This window comes from Rhinatrema bivittatum, chromosome 1 (genome assembly GCF_901001135.1).
Source record: "Rhinatrema bivittatum chromosome 1, aRhiBiv1.1, whole genome shotgun sequence".
Classification (NCBI taxonomy): domain Eukaryota; kingdom Metazoa; phylum Chordata; class Amphibia; order Gymnophiona; family Rhinatrematidae; genus Rhinatrema; species Rhinatrema bivittatum.
Window position 1 is genome coordinate 425,294,942 of NC_042615.1, and position 16,694 is coordinate 425,311,635.

The window sequence follows — 16,694 nt, forward strand, 5'->3', positions numbered from 1 at the left end:
CTTTGGAATACTATGCCCGTCAGTCTTCGCCAGGAAACCTGCCCAAAGAAATGTAAACAGATCCTCAAGACCTGGCTATTTTAAACAGGCATACACCTGTTGATTGCTATTCTTCCTCCCCCCTGCACAGCAAATACGTTCTCTCCATAATATAAGGTTTCTAAACACCACCCCCTTCACCTTACGTACATTCTTCTTTGCTCCAGATTTGTATATAATTATCCGTCAATGCAGCCAGTGATCTACTCCGAACATAAGTATCCTATTCAGGTCATATTGACTTCTGATTGTAAATAATGTTTCAGGTTATCATGTATTGTTTAAATATTTTCTGCCCCCTCTCCATGGTTCCCATTTTTTGCCTTGATAGCTCTTGATAGTTCCTCATAATCACTATTTCCCAGATCAGTGTTTATTGTAAATCCTGTTGCTACTTTGTTATTTGTAAACCGATGAGATGTTCCCAACGACTGTCGGTATATAAAAATGTTTAAATAAATAAATAAAATATTCTCTGAGACTGCTTCTGAATTGACTTGCTGCTATTTGCACTCTCCTGGAATATTCCAAGAAAGATCTCTTTTAGCTGTCAGTATTATTTATAACTCACAACAATGGCCAACTTGGCGCCCTGGATGATGTCACCTATATTGTGTGGCTGTTTTTGTTATGCTTGTCCACAGAGATTCACTGGTTCCCACTTTCACTATCAGCTGGTTCTACTGCTTTTGCTCTCTCTCCCACTGGCTTGATAGTTACATTCTAAGTACAGTTTTTTAAATTCTACAGGAGAACTTTGTGCCAGTTTTGCATTACACAGTGATATACAGAATCTCCCCTACCCTAGGCATGGTACTAGGTCTCTGATCTTTGTGTGAGCTATGCAATATTTCAAAAGCAAAAATGTCAGCTATACCATCCCTCTGTATTTAGAAGAAAAAGTGACTGGGTGTCCTGCAAAGTGTTTTCAAAGCCTTTTTTTCCATTAAAAATAAACATTTTAACATTTTTTCTTGGCATTCCAGTTTCCTCCTGCTCTTTTGTGAATTATAGCTCAATTAGAACCATCTTTTACTGAGCTAAGCTGCCATGAGTCTTTATTCACACCTACCTGTAGTTTGCCTCATTGTATATTCTGACAATTGTTTACTCTAGTCATAACAGCACCAGTCTTCAGCTAGAGGCTGCAGAACATGGCTTCTTCCTGAACCCGGAACAAGTGCAGTTTGACTCTGAGTAGTAGATGTCATTGTTGTGTGATGGCTGAGATTCCATCCCCCTATAGACGTGGAAAAGATGCAAATCACACCAAATCCAAATAGGTTAAAAGGCAGCGTGTTGCAAACTGTTCAATGGTCTGGTAATTCATATGAAGAAGTCAATAATAAGATATTACATTTTTGAGCACAATTTGGATATAAGTGACAAATATTTGACTGTGTTGTAATAATTATCAAAACTCCTCTGTACCCTGACACAGAACTGTGTTTCACTGTGGCTTCATTAGGAGGAGCAATACATACTGCAGTGAATTTGTCACTTCTGAAATATGGTCACTACTATCGGTAGTGTATGCAAAATATAAAGAAATCTGTACCAACTTATGAAGAAGTTTTAATTGTGGCTTAAAAGCGTGAGCATCAACTTGAAACAGTATCTGTTTTGGGCGTTGAAGAAAATTACAGTCGTGGCTTGAAACACGGTTCCATGTCTGGGGACAGAGGAGTTTTGATAAATACTGCAACAGTCAAAATATTTGTCAATCATTACATTTTTAACACAATTTAGATATATCTTATTACTGACTTCTTCATATGAATTACCAGATCATTGAACAGATTGAGATTCCATCCCACCAGACAAGTGTAGTCAAGCAAAAGAATTAAACCTATGTTTCTTTTTAAAGATTTTTTGCACTGAAGGACAATCGATGTGGAGGGTTTATGACACTGTTTCCATTGACAATGCTGGCTGATGATCTTACACAGCAAACCTGTGGCGTCACATTTTACTGATGCAGGAATCACACTGACTTTGATACTCTTATTATAATCTATATCTTCAGTCTTATTTATGAATATTTTGTTTTATGATGCAGTTTAGAACTCTTGGTTTGAAGTGACATTCATGCTCTGGTGTACAAGCTGTTTTTATACTGATTAGAGATGTAATATTTTTCTTTTATTTGCTTTGTTTTTATGCTTTTATTTTTCATGTTTTTAATGCTTTGCTTTTATTGATTTGTTATATTATGTGATATTTTATTGTGTATTATATTGTAACCCGCCTAGTATTTTAGGCAGGCAGGCAATTTTAATAAACAAAACAAGTGACTCAAAGGACCTATTTCTCTGGGCAGCTACCACCCAACAAAAAAGGGTTTACTTCTGGGGCAATTTTGCACAATTCAAAATATGCATCAAAATGTGGCTGGCTGGCTGCTGTGCCAGAGAGAGAAAGAGCTGTAGAAGTGGCCTGCACAGGGTAATGAGTACAGCTGCACTCCATAGGAGGGAAGGAGGCAGCAGTGCAGCTTCAGAGATAAGAAGGTAGGGAGAGAGGCTGTTGGGGGATAGGGGTGATGAGGGAAAGAAAGAATGGTTCACTGACTGGTTTCTATTATGGTACTCCATGGAGAATTCTGCACCAAAATATTAAAAATGGGTGAATTTCTTCATAAAGGCAAATAAGTCATAATAAATAAAATTCTATATCTAAGTAACTATTTAGTTTTTTATTTTTATTCAGGGATGATAATTATATACTGTGATTTGACAAAATATGTAGAGGTTTTTTTTGGTGCAGGCTTCCCCTAGGAGCAATCTATATTATTTAAACATGGAAATATGGTTCTTGGTGGGATACTAAAAGTACTTTAGTCATAATTTATAAGCCAATTCTTCTTTTCTGGGTAACACAAAATAAAGATATAAACAAATATACAAAACTAATACAAATTTATTTCAATACAAATATTTAAATTGAGCACAATTTTCACAAAGATAGACATTACATTTTCTCATAGGTTAATTCATGGGCACATATTGTACATGTTTTTCGGTACATGTCTTCTTCTATTTGTTCTTCTGGACCATAGTCATGTTGGTGGGCACTTCTTTCTTTAGTCCATAGACTGCTGCGGACAGCTCGACGCAACTCTAATGAAGTGAAACATAAAAAGAAACACATAGCTCAATGTGAGTGCACTTTTATGCCACACGCTTCTTCCACTATTAACTCTTTTCCTGCAGCTCTGCTACTGTTGGCTTCCAGCAAAATCAGAACCGATTCAGGTTTTCCTCCTTGTATTCCTTCTTTCACTTAGGCAAGCTAGCAAAGCCCAAAATCCTTGGCTGCGGCCAAAGATCAGAGCTGCCTCTGGACACCAGTATGTCTGCATCCTGATTCTAGCCAGTAGATTCCACTGATAGTTGGGATTCCCTCCCCCACCTTCCCATAATGGGGTGGAGGAGCAAGAGTATGGGATCTGTGCTGAAAAAATGTACAGAGTCACTGATGGAAACAATCTGTGAATTAAAATCAGAGAATTACATCAGAGGGGTGACTAGATACACTGAAGAGCATATTCAAAGACTGACTGAGCTGGTAAGTTACCCCAGTGTTTCCCAACTCTCTCCTGGAGGCACACAACTGGTTTTCAGGATATCCCTAATAAATTTCCATGATATTCTGAGTCTCCAATGTATGCTAATCTATCCCATGCACACTCACTATAGATAATCCTAAAAACCAGACAGGCTCCGTGCACCTCCAGAAGAGAGTTGCGAAACACCAAGTTACCCAGATAAATGTATCTGGGCAAAGGAGCCATTAAACAAAGTTATCCGGGTAACTTGCGGACAGTGATTTGTTCACTAGTTATGCAGGTAACTTTAGGAAGCACTGCCCATATAAAGTGAAACCATTCCCTAGAATTGCCCCCAGCATCATCTTATTACCTGGATACATTCTGTGTGGGCAACAATTTGCCTGCACAAACTTTAGCCATGGAACTGGGGGAAGGCAGAAGAATGTCAAACCTTGGGGTTTGTCAACTAATTCCAAAAGTTAGCCAGTCAAACCCTTTGACTATTAACCTCACTGCTCTCAGGTGCTGCTCTGTGTGTCACCAAAGAAAGAAATAAAATACAAATGTGTCCACTCTTTACTTTTCTTTGCTGCTTTCTTATCTTAGTTTATTTCTTTTCATTACACACATCTTTCCATTCTGTTTTTCCATTCTAGGATTTTATTCATCTTTTCTTTTAATGACTTTTTGAATTCAGGCACAGCATAACAATAATAAAAGTCAATACTCTTAACAACGAACCTTTGAAATTCTCAATAATATTCAGCTAAGGTATCAAACGGCAAATTATGTTTTCCAAATTTAACCCCTCTTCACCTCGCCTCAGATCTGACCCACCAAGGATTCCCTTCGCCAGATCCAGTATAGATCTCATATGTGTCCAGGTTTTGTTTTAATGCATATGTCATGCATTCCAGGGCTGCAGTTTCAGCAACTTTACTGTCCCATAGATCTAGCCACAGACTAATTTTCCACTTTTGGGCAATCGTGAGATGAGCCAGTGTGGAACCTCTCTTCCATATCCCCAACAAACAAGTAGCAGGGCTGAGAACAAGTCACATTTGCATATAGCTGACACACACTGTATGAGCTACTTGCAATCAAAACCCAAGTACCCTTTTGAATTCCCACCATCTATAGATATAACTTCCCAGCTGCCCAACAGCTAGGATTTGTGCTGCTGAATTTGGCTTAAAAGAAGGGAGTTCGATAAGTGCCAAGCAATAAATAGAAGCTCCTTACTCTTACAGTAAACAAATCTTTTGGGAAGTTCGTCAAAACGGTTTCCACTCTTGCATCCTCGTGTTTCTATGTATGTCTATGTTCCACTTTTAGGTAACTACTTTAGATGTCCCTTTTTCACCAACCTCTTTTCTATAAACGGGACAGCAAATATTTATTCTCGTCTGGGCTGCATAACAGTTCCTCCAGTCCTTCACATCCTGTCCCCTCACCTAAAATCTTGGTGATATCCCTGCATAGTTGCAGGTACAATACTGTGTGTGAACAGGAATCCTTTATTCATCATTTTCAACAAGTGGAATATTTATGATCTCTGCTATATTTTTATGTGTTCTTTATTTTGAAGTACTGTAGGAATCCCTTATGCACCTCATAGTGGTGTCTGTCTGTGTCCTTTTTCATCTGCGCATGTATGAATAGCTTACGTGCATAAAATCTCGCTGGAAGGAAATTACCAAAATAAAATCCCAAAGCCAAGAAATGATATGGCTATAGTCCAGCTGCCAGAAGAATATGTACATAAAACTCTGCAGAAAGAAAATGTACACAGGTAAACTGTCCGCACATATGCAGAATAAAACCATGCAGAAAGAGAACAGCAGGAGCAAGCACACTCCCCACCCAACACACACACACTTTCCCTCATTAGCAGCTAGAACACTTACTCATGCTCCCCATCTCCCTCCAGACAATACAACCCATACCCAAAGCCTGAGTGAAGGTATGAAGCGTGGAGTGATTCATCCAGCGTGGGAGGAGGGCACTGTGTCGCCAAGCCTCCTGCTGAAACCTCCACTGCAAGGCGCCTGGGGCAGTTTCTCTAATTCCTCCCCCACCTCAAGGATGATCCTTTCCATGAACCCTCTCCCCTCCCAACTCTATACACACATATTCCCCCAACTGCAGCCACAGCATCCCCTCACTGGCAACTGTGCACACACATTCTCCCTTTCCCTCCTCCACATACACACAAACACATCTATCTGCCATCTCTTAATAATAACTACTGGAAGTGAAGGACATTTGAAAATTGAAGTGCATCTTTCCAATCTTGTTTCTGTCTCCTATTCCTGGGTTCTCCTCTTTCTCAGACTCTCTTTACTCCTGGGGGAATTCTAAGCAACTGCATAGTGCAGAATTTCCCTCTGGTACAGAATGGCGAAAATCAGTTCAAATTGGGCTGCCCTGACCTGGGCAGAGGAAAAACAGCTGTGATCCATGCAGCCCAGAAGGAAGAAGTTGTTACTTAAGGCCCGCTCAGGACAAATCGGACAACACTTTCACTAGAATGGAGGCAGCACAATAGGGTCGAATCTGCCGCATGGGGGGGGGGGGGGGATACTGTGTGTGTGATGGTGAGTGAGCAGTAGAGGGGATCACAACATTGGTTTGACCGAAGGAGGGCAAGAGAGCTGCTGTGCATCAAACTTGGGGAGGAGAAAATGATTCGGGGGGAGGGGAGAGAATAAGTACAGTGAGGTGGAGCCTGGGATGGGAGATAGCATGAGCAGTGGAGGTCAAGACTTGGGGGGGGGGGGGGGGGGGGAGGGGAGGGCAAGAGCTGCAGAGAGAACTGGGGGGAGGAAGGATGGGGAAGGGTGAAAGGGGAACTTGACAGGAGAATTGGGTAGAAAAAGAGGGAGTTGTGGGGTCTATTCTGCATGGGAGAAGGGAGAGATCTGAGGTGGCTGAGCCTGAGAAAGTGAATGAGGGCAGAGGGGGTTTCAAGACTGGGAAGTCACAACTTATATATTTAGACATTTTATATACCATCGTTCCATGTAATGATCACAACGGTTTACAGAAGTAACATTCATAATTATTAATCAACAAATATTATGGCATTTTGACAAAGTATATAGAATTTTGCAGAATTCTTAAATATTGCACACAGAATTTTTTAAATTATTTTGCACAGAATTCCCCAGGAGTATCTCTTTAAGCTCAGTCTCTCAGCTTTGCTCCCACTCTTCTTTCTTCTTAATCTCTTCTTTGGCTGCCCTAGCTGATCTTATAGTTTTCCTAGCTTTATAGTAGCAGTGGAACTCTAATATGCTGTCTTATGCATTGGCAGTGTTGCACCAGATCTGGTAAAATTTGGGGGATCGGAAGATGCATTAACCCAGAAAACCCAGATTCTCTTCCTTCGCTCTCCACCCTGAAATGCACAGTACATAGTCCCTCTGCCAGAGTCTTAGTAGATTGTGATACAGTGTAAGTTGCACTATTCTGATTGTATTTGAATAATCAAACTTTTCTGAAATAAAGAACCTTTGTTTAATTTTTAATGTCAAAAAGGCATCAGTTTTCTTCAGGACTAATCTGGCTACTAGAGCTGCACTTTTCCTGTCAATAAACAGCTACTCCACTTTAGTCATGCTTCTACTTATGCCAGGAATGAACTCTTGTGCTGAGGTTATGCCTCCTCACTTTCTCTATAGGCAGTGAGGCGTCTGGGCTAGGGGGCACACTTCCTTCCACAGTCTCTGCGATACACCACCAAACTATCACAAGCAGAGCCAATGAAAAGCGCTATACATGGTCCATAAGAATGTCTGAGCTAAATCATAATATATCCATTGCTAACAGTACCACAAGGTTTTAATCTCGAGACATAGCTGTTTTATCTCAAACACCTCACACAAAGCAGCAGCAAATAAAAAAACACACACACTTCAGAGTTAGCTCTTCATGGTATCATTTCTGGACTGAATACATTTCTGCTTTAGCTCTGTGCTCATTTTGGTGAGTATGCAGCATCCTCTGTTTTTCATGTTCTGTGTTTGGTTAAGTGGCATACTGCTTGCTAGGCACACCATACACCTCTTTGTGGCTATCCGTCGATATAAAGAGAATTCACAAATCATGAGAGCTGCTGGGCACACTGTTACCTGACCACAGGCATAAATAGGTGGTACAATCATATAGAGGGAGATACACAATAAGGAAAAAACACCTTTGCTTGATAATTAGTAAATTTGTCAAAGCATATTAAGAAACACTCATGTAAGATAAATCAAAGTTTGATTTCAATACAATATAAACTAAGAGTCTCCTTCACTCATTTTTTTACCTTTCACTTTTTTATCAAACTTTTTCTGTTTCATTTTATCTCTGTTCTCTTGCCTCGTTTCCTTGGCTTCTTTCAATACTTCCTCATTACCCCAAACTTCAAGAGATCGCTTTATTACCTAAGGAAAAGAAGAATTACATCCAACATGTGCCAATACAGAAACACTGACATAATATGCATACAGAAACTTAGCATGCAAATATTTTACCTCTAGAAATCTGGGTTTGAATTCACAGAAAATCAATTTATCAATTTAACCTGATCTGTGGCAGATATCGGTCACCAACTCAGAGCAAGGAACCACAGGAGACAGTAATGGACACAAATTACTAAAGAACAATTATATTTATTTATGTTTAGTAATATGAAGATTTAACTGACTACTAAGCAATAACAGATGTGTTGGGACTAATGTGCAAATTCAGTGGAGAAGAAAGACATGTCCTGATCTTTAACCCCTTTTCCTCAACCCTCCCTATAATCTGGTACACTCAATTCCCCGATGACCAAAATATGTCCTGAACTTTACCCAATTACTGTCAACCCTCCCTATAATCTGGTTCTGTTTTCTCTGTTTGTGTCTATCTTTATGGTATTCTCCTAGTTTTAGATTGTGTTCCCAGTTTATCTCTGAAGTGAATGCCTACCTTTGTTGCTACAGTTTATTTTCCCTGTTTAACTCCGATGTGTATGCATACCTCCATAACTCATCGTCTGTGAGTGTCAAACCTGTACACCGTTGTGAACTACTGATTCTCACATGGAATGACAGTATCTAAAACACTCAAATAAATAAATACATTTCAGTACGTGCAGGAAGAGTATGTCTAAATTTTTATGAATGTTTATTGTACATTGCATAGAAATTTCAATCTGCAGTATATATATTATTAATAAATAAATAAATAAATAAATAAGAACCAGGTGGCAGGTTTCTGCTGGACCCACTGGTAGCTGAGCTCTCCATGAGATGAGTGGGTGGGAGGTGGTGATGGAGTTCTCAGCTAAAACATTCTCCTCATCCCACCTAACCACCCTACTCACTGCTGGAACCCATGCAAGTGCTCTACCATGGGGGCTAGGGTGTCAAAGCCCTTGACAGGATAAAGAGTCTGGCCCACACCTGCACTGCGTAACTACCTCATTCACCACTGTACAGGAACTACAGTCACTGGACATAACACAGGGAGCTACCCATCAGCAGCGGAGATCCCTGGGAAGGGGTCTTCCATATGAAAAAATGTGACATGTGACTCTCTTCTCAAACAAAAACACCAGGGACTTAGCACGATAACATCAGATCTATCCTCACATAGCTAGATATTTTGCATTCACTGATGCTCTCTGACCTATCTTTGCTTTGATCTTTTGTATGATGACTTTTCTGCTTTTAGCTGCAATGTCAAGGTTAATGATTTTTTTGTTTGTATTGATGTGGGAAACAGGTAAGCAGCGGTGAACTTTGATCTCTGAAAAGTGGCCTTCCTTGTGAGGAGTCTTGCTGTGCCCTATCTCTGACTGCCAAACCATTTGCTATGATCTTCTTGGAATAAAAGCCTTTTTTTTTTCCTTTTCCCTTGATCTTTCCTCCTCAGATAGCATGCCCAGGTGGCTGCAGGGGCGGTGTCTCCATGGCACTCCCTCAGTGCTGCTCACTGGCCAGCAGGGCTGCCACTTTCTTTCCCTGGGTCTGAATGTACCACCATAGTGTGCACAGGCCTGACCAGCCCAGTGGATCTGCAAATTGAACCCTGATGCCTTATGCTGCATAGCTCTATGGCCTGAGCTTCAGCCCAAACATATTGTTTTTATTGAGTTCCTCTACTCTGTGTTTATTGCTGTCGGCACTGGCTGCAAGTGATTCCTTGATCTACTGTGGCTGACTTCACCACTTGGTACCAATGCCTCATCTTCACAGGCTTTTATCCTGATGCTTGTTCTCCCATCTCTGAGATCATACAATTTAAAGGACTGGCAAGTATTTAAAGCCAATTTGAGAAGGTATAGAAGGACTTAAATACTGCCTAGCTATAACCAGTCTGGATGGCCACTAAAAATACCTGAAAACTTTCATCAAAAATGGAAAGGGGAAAATGGAGAAAATACTTACCTGATAATTTTGTTTTCCTTAGTGTAGACAGATGGACAGGACCAGTGGGTTTATGCTCCCCTGCCAGCAGATGGAGTAGGAGCAAGTTGTCATCACAGTATATATAACCCAGCAGTAATCCCAGCCTTCCAGTATTCTCTTCAAAAGCAACTGTGGCAGACAAGCAAAAAAAACTTGATCAAAAACAGATAACCAGAACCGTACTCAACCAACCATAAACACTGAACTCACATAAGATTCTAGGAACCTCAAGCTAGGGACTGGATGAACACTTACTAGTAATCCCTTGGGACCTAGAGCCCCAAAGGAGGACTTCTGACACACTAATGCAGCAGCTGAGGGCGGGAAGCTCAGTCCATCTGTCTACACTAAGGAAAACAAAATTATCAGGTAAGTAATTTCTCCATTTCCTAGCATGTAAACAGTGGGACTCAGGACCAATGGGATGTACCAAAGCAGAGTGAGAGGCTGCCTGTGGTCCAGTCATCACTGCAACATGCAAAGGCTGCATCCTCCCGGGCCTGCACATCCAGACGATAAAACTTGGAAAAAGTGCGCAAGTCGGACCACGTCGCAGCTCGGCAGATATCGACAGGAGACAAACTAACCCATGACACTGCCTGAGCCCTAATCTAAATAGGCAATGACTTTCCAATATCAACATACGAGGCTGTGACCTCTTCCTTAATCAAACAAGCTACGGTAGTCCACGAAGCTCGGGTGCCCTCTTACTCCCGCCATGGAGAACAAATAGGTGATCAGTCTTTCGAAAAGACTCATAGACCTCTAAATACTGCACAACAAGACACTTAACATCTAAGGAGTGCAAAAGGCGAAAATCCTCCTCATCCCTGATCTTATCCAGGGATGGCAAGTCCGAGACTACCTTGGGCAAGAAGAATGGAACAGTATGCAGCTGTAACTCCCCCGGAGTCACCCGAAGGAATGGCTCCCGGCAAGACAAGGTATGCAGCTCAGAAATCCGACACATAGAATATATAGCCACCAGGAACAGTCTTCAAAGTCAACAACCATAAGGAAAGGCTATGCAGTGATCGGAACACAGGGCCTGCCAAAAAGTCCAGCACCAAATTAAAACTCCACAATGGAACCGGTAACCTGGTCTGTTGTCTAAGGTGCTTCACTCCCTTCAATAAATGGGCCACATCAGATGAGACGACAATGAAACACCATTCACCAGGCCTCTGACACAGGCAAGAGCTGCAACCTGCAGGGATCTTAACTGAATGAGGAAGAACACCCCGCTCCTCACACCAGGCCTCAAAAACTCTCCAAACCCGCACATAAGCCAAGGAAGTGGAGAACTTGGGAGCGTGGAGTAAGGTGGCAATCACCGCAGAGGAACAACCACACGAGCCCTCTCAAGGGCCAAAATGTAAGACAGAATCAAGTCAGATCCTCGTGAAGAACTGGTCCTTGCTGAAGCAGATCCATGTGCGGCGGAAGATGAAGAGGGGCCTCCACCAGGAGTCGTAACAAATCCACATTCCATGGATGCCTGGGCCAGTCCGATGCCACCAGGAATACTAGCCCTTATGGCCTTCAATCTTGCAAATTATCCTGCCTAGCAAGGGCCACGGAGGAAAGGCATAAAGCAATCTGTCTTCTGGCCTGACCTGTATGAGAGTGTCTATTCCCAGGGACCAAGGATCTCTCCTGTGACTGTAGAAGCGAAGAACCTTCACATTTCAAGAAGTAGCCAGTAGGTCTAGGAACGGAAGGCTCCAGCGATCCACAATCAGCTGAAACACCTCGGCTGACAGCACCCACCTCTCCTGAGTCCAGACTCTCCTTGCTGAGAATGTCTGCTCTTACGTCGTCTTTTCCTGCAATGTGAGAGGCCGAGATCATCTTCAGATGACCTTCTGCCCATTCCATCAGCTGGTCTCTTTCATGGGACACTTGCTAGCTCTTGGTTCCACCCTGGCGACTGATATAGTCCATCGTTGTCGTGTTGTCCAACATCAAGTGAACCGCTTGATTTTAATCATTGGGTGCGAGCCATATGGGGCCGCAAGTGGTGGCAAAGAGGAGTGGAGATTTGGCAGGCCGCAAGCAGTGCCCAACCTGCTCGCGAACCAGAAAACCCCAGTCAGCGGGCGTGATCGAGAATGAGGTAGCAGTCAGGGCCGAGACCGGGGGGGGGGGGGGGGGGGGCGCAAGGGAGAAGGCTCGCCTAGGGCGCCAAATCCCCTTGCACTGGCCCTGGAGAGGAGAATTGCATTCCAAATTTTTCTCTGCTATATTACAGACTGAGGAGACAGAGGGCGTAAATCTGCACAGTCGCACAGAGCAAAGCTCTGTAACAGCTACATAAAGCTCCGCCTCAAGGCCATCCGGAGGGATGTCCCAGACAGCATGGCTAATTCATCCTATCATCTATGGAAACACCACAATAAGCAAACTTGCTTTTCTTTTCACATCTTGAATGGGTGCAGTGTCAGCAGAATAGAGATATTCAGTAGCTTTTTCTCAGATTAGTTCCTTTAAAAAAGTAACTGGAAAAATAACTTTCAATTCCTTTAGCTTCACTCTAAAGAGAACGTTTGGGTAGTCATCATCATCATTTATTTATTTCAGGCCTTTCCAGCCAGGAAGATCTTCCTTTTGAAGATTTCTAACATTTATTTTCTAGTATTTTTAGCCATATGTATATTGATGATCTCTAAACCTATATTCTATTATACTACCTGAAACATGCCTTGTTACTATGGTTACATAATTTACAGTATACAGTACTGAGGAATAAGCCGGGGGGGGGGAAGGGGAGTGAACCTAAAAGGGATTTGCAGAAGAGAAACTCAACAGGAGTCAAAGAGTACAGTGATAGTATAGTAATAGATCAGTTGCAATAAATCCTCATATGGTGCAAAAATAGTCTTGGATTCAGAGGATGCTGTTAATAGTATGGATCTAAGGCATGGATCAATTGGGGAGGAGTATACTGAGACTGGCAACTATATTGTTTATATACAGAATTGTAAGGGGTTAGAATATGTTGGGAACAGAGGGCCTGATATTCAGCGCCACTTAGCCAGATAAGTATTTGAATATTTGGCCGTGTTTAGCAGCCGCTACTTAGCCAGATAACTATTTGGCTAAACAGTTCTCAGTCTGTGGTGAGCGGGATGGTGTGTTCTGGGGCATGGCTACTTATCTGGCTAACACAGCCGGAGAAGTGGCGATATTCAGACATCTGGCTGCTGCATCATCAAACAGGGACTCCCCCCTACCTCCAGCCACTGTGTCAGACGAAGACTCCCCCAACTACCTGGGGTTTATTTTCCCAGTAACAGTCCTGGCTAAGAACCAGTAAACGCAGGTCCAAACTATGCTTTGCCACAACATTCCTTTTAACCTATTTTAGAGGAAAACTCTGTACTAGTGTGTCAATTCTGAAGTTTTTATGTACACAAAAATGTGAGACTATGTCCCCTTGACTCAGGTATTCACTTTTGACTGTAAAATAAGACGCAAGTTTGGATTTACCAATAATTACACTAGGTGTGTGCCTATGGGGCAGCAGACCAGCTGAAGATTTACTGCCTCCTAGCTGTGCTAAAACTCATTCAGGAAGAATAGTCATCTGTTTTCAGCCAAGCAGCCTACAGAGAAGAGGAGGTGGTGAGCCTGAAACAGATAGAGCACAGCAAAGAAGAGTTACTCTGCTCCCTAATTTAATCCCTCCCTTTCTGTCATTTCCCCTCCAGTCCAGTCCTGTGTAGAGACAGGAGGGGGAGGGCAGTAGGGCTGGATCAGACAGAGAAAATGGAACAGAGCTAGTGAGAGCTCCTTGATAAGAAACTGGCAGCATATCGTTGATTCTGCAAGAAACAATCAGTATAGTATATGCCTTGCTTATTCCAGCGAAGTTTGTTTGCCTGCATAGTTGATGTACATTATAAGAACAGGATTGCTCTGTGCTTTTATAGGATTGTTTTGGGGTGGGGGGGGAAGGAGAAGCTTATTATGACTGTTGAGTTTAATTATTATCAAAATCTCTAAACCTAGCAACACCTCTGGTTGCTGGCTCCAGCTTCTCCCCATCCTGATGGAACCCATAGGGTTCCGAAGTCAGTGCTGTTCCCCACTACCTTCCTCTGTATCTGGCCCATGGATCACCGTCCCTGATCTCCATTCTGCTTATCACCTTTGTTGAACTGAGCCAGCAGGAGGATAGCAGCAATGGTGCCTGACTATTTCTTCCTTCTCTGTTGCCTGGAAAATAAGATTTGCCATACTGGGTCAGCACAGTGTACTGCTTCCAACAGTGGCCAATCCAGGTCACAAATACTTGGCAAGAACCTAAAAAGTTGATAGATTCCATGCTGCTTACCCCAGTAGGAACACAGGGAGACCAGGAACCGGGGCCTTAGGGGCCGAGCAAATTCTAAAGTGTAACCGTGTCTTATTATACTTAAGACCCACTGGTCTGATGTGATTTTGGCCCACTCCTTGTAAAAAAGAGCCAGTCGGCCCCCTATTACTGGAACCAAGGAGTGAACCGGCCTGACATCATTGGGAGGATTTAATTTAATTTAATTCTCCATTTGTTTCCTTTACAAGATGGTTGAGACGTCTGGTCCCGTCTAAGAAGATATGTGGCTCTTGTTAGAATCATTTCTATATGCCCCTGAGGAAGCTTACCCAGCGAAACACCGGCCAGTGTAGGGCGGTTCTACTAATTACATATGAAAGAGTCATTTCTGCTTACATGAATGGAGGACTGTTTTAATTTATTGATAAAAGAAAAAAGAGAAAAAATAAAAAATATTTTGTTTGCATTAAAGTGATGATGAAGGTGGATGATAGATAAGACCGGTTAGTGTCTACTTGAAAGTGACATATAACGTCAAGGCTTGCTGACACCTTCAAAGGGTATCAATTGAATTGTTGTTTTGGGTTCCACATTTTTGGTTATTTGAGGATTTAATTGTCCCAGATCATTGAGAAAAGCTTTGTCTGCCCGACATGCGTCCATGAAAGGACTGATTCCAGGACTGCTGCTGCCCGGAGCCCGGTCTCACGGAAGATCCTGACAATCTTGACCCCCCTGAATTTCCAATTTCCCCGGAAATGGGAGTGAGGGGAGAAGGTAGTCCTCGACTTCGGCTTGTCCTCAGGCAGCTTATGAACCTTGTTCTCTCCATGGGATTTGATCATGTCCTGTAGATCCTTTCCAAAGAGCAAGCCTCCTTGAAGGGAAAAGAACCCTGCTGTGACTTAATGTCCGCCGACCAATTCCTCAACCAGAGGAGCCTGCACGCAGAAACTGCTGCCACCATGGCTCTGGAAGAAGTCCTGAGAAGGTCGTAAAGCACATCCGCATTGTAGGCCCCTACCGTCCGGCCTAAACCAACTCAGTATCAGACAAAGGCCTAGCCTCCTGAAGCTGCTGTACCCAGCGAAGGCCCGCTCACAATATAAAACTGCTACATATAGCTGCTCACGCTCCCATGGCAGAGACCTTGAAGATCTTCTTGAGATGGACTTCCAGCTTCCTATCCTGAAGTTCCTCGAGCGCAGTAGTCTCAGTGACTGGAATGGTCGTCTTCTTAGTGACCGCTGAAACCGTGGCGTCCACTTTGGGCACTTTGAGGAGATCTAGAGCCTCTTCGAGCTGCAGGTATAATTTGTCCATGGCCTAACTGACCTTCAGTCCTGTATTCGGAGTGTCCCACTCTTGGAAAAGTAAGTCTAGCTGACTTATGAAACAGGAAAGACCTAGTGAGACCTCTAAGGCTCACCATAACAGGAACCACCATTCTCAGCCCAGAGTTCTCCTGGGGGGGGGGGGGGGTCAGTACCCAGCTCGTTCAGAACCGCAGGAATAAGAGGCGCCAGCTCCTCTCTGCGGCACAGTCCCACCACCTTGGGATCATCCCCCTCGACAGCAGACCCCTGAACTGAAGAATGTTCCTGATTCCCCACATCAGGATCAGCCCCTGGAGGATTCTGCCCTGGCGGGTCGTCCTGAGGTAAATTCTCAGAGAAACTGTCCGTCGCAGGAGGAGGTGGTGCAGCCCACCGAAGATGCTGGGCCCTTGGATCCCCAAGCTCCTCCGGGGCTCTGGGTCTCTTCGCGGAACTGGGAGAGGACTCCCTGTCCCCATGACACTTGGCTGATTTTCTGGCCTTGTAGGCCTTATGCATGAGAAGGATGAATTCAGATAAATAAGAAGAGGTGGTGTTTGAACCTTCCTCAGAGTCATCCCTTCTCGGCCCATGTGGCCCTGGGCGGCCTGGCCTGCGGCGACAATGTCGGAGGGGATTCCCCCTCCTCCCCCGCAGGAGACCTGAATGCTGACAAGACTGTCTCTGTTCCCGCGCTGAGCGGGAAGGGATCCTCCGGAGGCTGCCGCACCAGAGAGAGCCACCCAGGCTCCCAGCGTCCACTCAACTTCTCCTCTGATCTGCTCCTCAAGCCGCCCTGCCCACCAGGGAGGCAGCAGGAGCACAATCCTCCACACAAAAGATGCACACGTCACTTCAGGCTGAGCAGGCCACACCATGCAGCATGGCGAAATGATGAAAAAATGGCGAAGCGGTAGTGAGGGGAGCCACCTGAGAAATGGGAAGCTGGAGAGCCGCCTAAGCTGGCCCGAAGTATGAGCACGTTGTAAAGCGCGCCGCTGGAAGGAAAACGGAATGCTTTTTTC

The 16,694-nt window shown here is 43.6% G+C and overlaps 1 protein-coding gene across 4 annotated transcripts in view; it reads right to left on the reverse strand.

Moving 5' to 3' along the window:
• Window positions 1-2,940: 2,940 nt before the first annotated feature.
• The window catches only part of XPA (XPA, DNA damage recognition and repair factor), a 46,286-nt gene continuing 32,532 nt past the window's right edge, over window positions 2,941-16,694 (reverse strand). For 2 of the 4 annotated variants that reach the window (XM_029603654.1, XM_029603682.1), the window contains exons 5-6: window positions 7,905-8,022; window positions 2,941-3,158 (exon numbers count right to left, since the gene is read on the reverse strand). In XM_029603654.1, coding sequence (XP_029459514.1) covers window positions 3,010-3,158; window positions 7,905-8,022 — 267 coding nt within the window. In that variant the 3' untranslated portion in view covers window positions 2,941-3,009. The other 2 variants (XM_029603661.1, XM_029603671.1) reach the window with 2 other exon arrangements.